Consider the following 4524-nt stretch of genomic DNA (forward strand, 5'->3'; position numbering starts at 1 on the left):
ACGCCTCTGCCCGGGTGGGATGCGGGGCTCCGGGCACCCACGGGGCTATGGACGTGCTTTGCTTTGGAAGGGGAAAGTGGTGGAGGTGTCACAGGAGGTGGCACCAGCAGAGATGGACGAGGTGGTTTGAAGGTGATGGTGGGAGGAAAGCTGGGGAGATCCAGCTGCTGCCGGCAGAGAGGCTGGGAAAACTTGGGCTCAGGGCAGCAAACAGCTCGGGCAACTGCTACATGCACTTGATTTACTTGTTTAAATAAGAGGAACTATAGATCTGCCGCCATCATCTCCTTTCACCCTGAGGTGGGGTCCATCCCTCTGTGCCACTGCAGAGCAGGAGCAGCTGAGACGGTACCTGCAAACACTGTTTTGCTTTGTTTTGTGTTTTGAGCTGGCCGGGACGAAGCCCTTTGCTGGCAGCTGTAAGGCAGAGGAGGTACGGCTGCTCTGCCTTAGACAGCAAAAATACCGAGGTTCTTCAACATTGCTGGAGAGCTGTGAGAGTGCTTGCAGTAGCACTGGGCTTAAAAGAAAGTAGCCTCTTCATATAAAGCAATTAGCATTAATTGCTACCCAGCATCTCTTTGTTGTTTGAGGGCTCAGTGAGCTTTGTAAAGGACAGTTATGGCAGCTGTCACAGGCTGTGAGCTGGCCTTTTATTTTAGATTAAAAAAATAGCTTCTTCTAAAAGCATTTTTAGTAGGGCAAGATACATACACCACTGAAAAACAGCTTTTCAAGTACCATGTCTTTTAATTTAAATGCTCAGTCATATTTTTAGTTTGTGGCTGAACTGCTGTGTTATTCAGCAAAAGGAAGGAACTCTAAAATCCTTCTAAATCCTAAAACCTGGGATTTTTCAACACTGATTTTTCCCCTTTCCCAAGTCGGATGAATGCGTTAGAGCCATAATCGCATCAGAGAACTAGTGGGCAGGAAAATGAACTTCTTGTTTCTGCGTAGATCCTCTCCAGCGTCCGACGAGCTCTGGGCTGAACTTTGCCTCCCCGCGAGCTGGGGCTCGGCAGATGTCAAAGCCTTGGCAGCCGCTTTATGTTTCTGTAAACGCTGTTTGAACGAGAGCAAATTATTTCTTCCAATGGGCTGACGATGGTGGGCATCCTCACGGAGAAATTAGCTCTGTCGAGACCCCTAATTAGAGCTGGGCCACGCTGCTGCTCTCCCACCCGTGGGGCTGCCTTGCACAGCGGACGCTGGCTCCGACCGGCTGCTCCAGCTGCAGGCGTCAAGTTCGAGCAAGACTTTTGCTTTCCCCAGGAGCGTTTTGCTCTCTCAAACTTGTGTGGCAGGGCGGGAGGCAGTGAGGAGCATTGCAGCAATCCTGACCAAGCAGGCAGCAAGGTAGCCTCTTGCTGCTTAGAAGTAGATTCATTATTTCACGTTGGAAATGTCTGGGTGCCCACCAAAACTGTGCGGCTTGCAGAAGCTTAAAACCCCCCAAACTCCGCTGGTGTCTCTGCCTCCTGACAGCTAAAAGCTCTGGCTATGAAGTTATCCAAATTCAAAGAATCAAGGGTATCGCCATTCCAAACCCACCGCTTACTGAAATATAATTTAAGCAGTAAATAATGCAAAGCTGAGACTAAAATATTAAAATCCTCCTGCACGGAAGGATTGGATCTGCCAGGGCATGGGTGTTGAAATCTGATTTTTGCGGCATATTCCAATTACAAAGGAATTCTTTCAGGGTCTAACACTCTGAACAAGCAGCCAGTTCTGCTCACTTATCGCTAGATCTAATTCCCTGATCCTGCTACAAGAAAAAAGCAGCAGTGTGTTCCTGCGTGCCACGGCCAGGTTACAGCACAAAGAGCTCCTCTGTCTTCTGACGAGCAAATCCTCTTGCGTGGGTCCGTCTGTGTTGGAGGAGGTGTTTGTTTTGCCGCTCTTGTTAGCCTCTGCAGCCCAGTTCTCCTCTCCCCAAGAATGGGGGGTGTGTGTGAAGAAAACACGTAATTGGTGGTGTCAGTAAATTTTGGAAGCTTAATGCTGTACGTCCATAAGTAATTATGCCTTTCGTAGGCTGCCCAGCCTCTCCCCGCAGGCGGCAGAGCTCTCTTGGCCACGCACCCTGCGAGCATAACTGGCCCCTCTGCTGCCCGGGACCCTGCCCCGGGAAGGTCTTGCTGTTGGGAACCCCAACAGGCAGCTGCTACTGTGTTCAGGTCCCACCGGTGTCAGGGGTACAGGCTGCATCCAGAAGAGCAGCAGGGGTGCATTGCCATGAGTAGAGGGGGACATTGGGGTGCTGCTCGCAACACCTCCGGGGTGGCTGGAGACACAGCACATCGCTGCAGCCTGGGCACAGCCCCCAGCGCTGCCCTGCTCCGTGCAAGCTATGCCAGGCGTGTGCCCAAACACACCCAGGTGTGCCCTGAAGATACACGGGCACCTCCCCACAGCCACGACACCTCCGTGGCCCCCGAGGAAGGGTGGCAGAGGGAGCTCTTTGCCAGGAGGAAGCTCACAGCAGAGAAAGGCTGTGACTAAACGGCAGCATTTCACGTCAGCACATTCAGAAGTTTGAAAGCACTTCAGCTGCACAGCTGGCAGCAGTGGGGGTGGCAGAGGGAAGAGGTCCCATGAGGCAGAGCTGGGCTGGGGCTTGCACTGGGACGGGATCACTGCTACCAAGCTCCAAGGCTGTGGTGGGCTTACAGCCTCTTCCTTCACTCAGGAACCACCTTATCCACACCTCCAAGATGACTAGATAACCACCAACGTGAGATGGCTGTGGATGGGCGGTCCAGAGCTCACTATTTCTAATTCTTTTGGGGAAATCTTCAGTTCCAAGGATGCTTTAAAAAAGCCCAGCTGCCCCTTCTCCTGGAGAGAGCAGCCTAAGAACCAGAACGTTTGCATCCAAACAGCATCTGTTTGGATGAGCTTCACAGCCCTCCTGCCCTCGCTCCAGCTGAGCCAGTGTGCTTGCATCACCCTGGGGAGGGGGTCTCGCACTTTAACGACTCTTTTCTTCTGCTTCAGCTGGGGTTTGCACCCCGCACTGGACACCATGGCAGCCTGTGATATGCCTAGGAAGGAGCTGGGGCTGGGGATGGCTGGCTGCAACTCTGGCAGCTGCGACAGCATGGTCAGCACGGCCTCCAACCACTCGCAGCGTGTAAGTAACCCCATTGCACCCAGCTTGGGCACGGCAGGGGCTCAACTTGCCCCTCTCGGCAGCTGAGGAAGGATTTTGGCCAGATCTCTGCTTGAAACCGCTCTCCATCAGTGCTTTGGAAACACCTGGGGCCCTAATACAGCACCATGCTAAGGGCAGCACAAGGACCAAATTAATTCCTGCCCCAAAGCACTCCCAGACTTTCTGTCCTGTCACGTGTGTGGCAGTGATCAGGAGCCTAAGCTCCTGCAAGGTCTTCTCAGGGAAACGATACCGAGAGCCCAGCGGCTCCTGCATTGCCCAAAGATGCAGAGGCAGATAGTGCAGGCACTGGGCAGGAGGAGCCCAGGGAGTTCCCCAGTGATGGATTAGACCAGTTGGATAACTGGGTCAGACTGGCTCCAACAAGGGTGACTTCACCTGGAAAAGACAGCGACCGTACTCCTCTTGGCTGACAAGAGATTAATTTCCTAGTTAAGGCAGAGATGAGTTTGGACCATGGGTGTAGATGTGTAATTTTTCACTGTCCATTAAAGCTTGTTTGTCTCCAAACACCGATTCCAAGATTGATGGACTAATTACATCCTGTCTTACTTGGAGCATAATTGATACGTGTAAGTGTAGTGCTCAGTCCTGAACAGGTTTTCCATTTGATGTATTGCAAACCAGAACCAAACCCTCTGAAAATTATTAGGGATGGAAAAACTGGTTGCAATATTGCATGGTAAAAGATTTGGATAAGCGTCTCCCTGCAAAACAGCTCCACTTGGGACAGTTTCTCCTCTGTGCTTGTTGATCTGATGCACACTCCATCCTTTCCTGCACTTCGGCTTTTTCATGACATATTGCATGTATCACCTTGTAACTTGGCACCTCCACAGCAATCGTATCTCATGATATTTGAAATACAACAAAAATTAAACAGGATCTTGCTGGGGTATGAATGGAAGAACAAGGAGAGGGACCACCACCCGCCGATAAGCCTTCAGCATTTATGATATTTAGACAAGCTTCTAAGATTCAGCATTGCTGATCGGTACAGATGTCTGTACCTATAGACCACCCGTGTTACCCATCTGCTCATATTTCAAAGTAAACTGAAGAACTAAAAAGTGGAGGCCAAGCTTCCAAGTTAAGAATAACCCATCCTCTGATGCTCATAGCAGGGTAATATATAAATGGCCTTAAGTACTTTTTTTTTTGTTTAATAGGAAGTTGTTTAGTTTTCTGTAGCTCTAAGTACCAATTTTTGAATAGGCACTGGCCAAGTCTCCTGGCTGGGGGCTGTCACAGGTCTCCTCTTAACTGCCAGGGCTGTGAATAATAATACACCTGTGTCTCCTACCTGTACTGCCTTTTTTCCTTTTTTCAGAGTGATAACAGTT

At 50.6% G+C, this 4524-nt stretch overlaps 1 protein-coding gene across 1 annotated transcript in view; it reads left to right on the plus strand.

Moving 5' to 3' along the window:
• The first annotated feature begins 3031 nt into the window (after window positions 1–3031).
• Window positions 3032–4524, plus strand: part of LOC103919839 (chromosome unknown open reading frame, human C1orf116) — a 3397-nt gene continuing 1904 nt past the window's right edge. The window contains exon 1 of the mRNA XM_009327424.1: window positions 3032–3143. Within this exon, the coding sequence (XP_009325699.1) occupies window positions 3032–3143 (112 nt within the window). The remainder of the gene's footprint in view (window positions 3144–4524) is intronic.

This window comes from Pygoscelis adeliae, unplaced genomic scaffold (assembly GCF_000699105.1).
Source record: "Pygoscelis adeliae isolate BGI_AS28 unplaced genomic scaffold, ASM69910v1 Scaffold197, whole genome shotgun sequence".
Taxonomy (NCBI): domain Eukaryota; kingdom Metazoa; phylum Chordata; class Aves; order Sphenisciformes; family Spheniscidae; genus Pygoscelis; species Pygoscelis adeliae.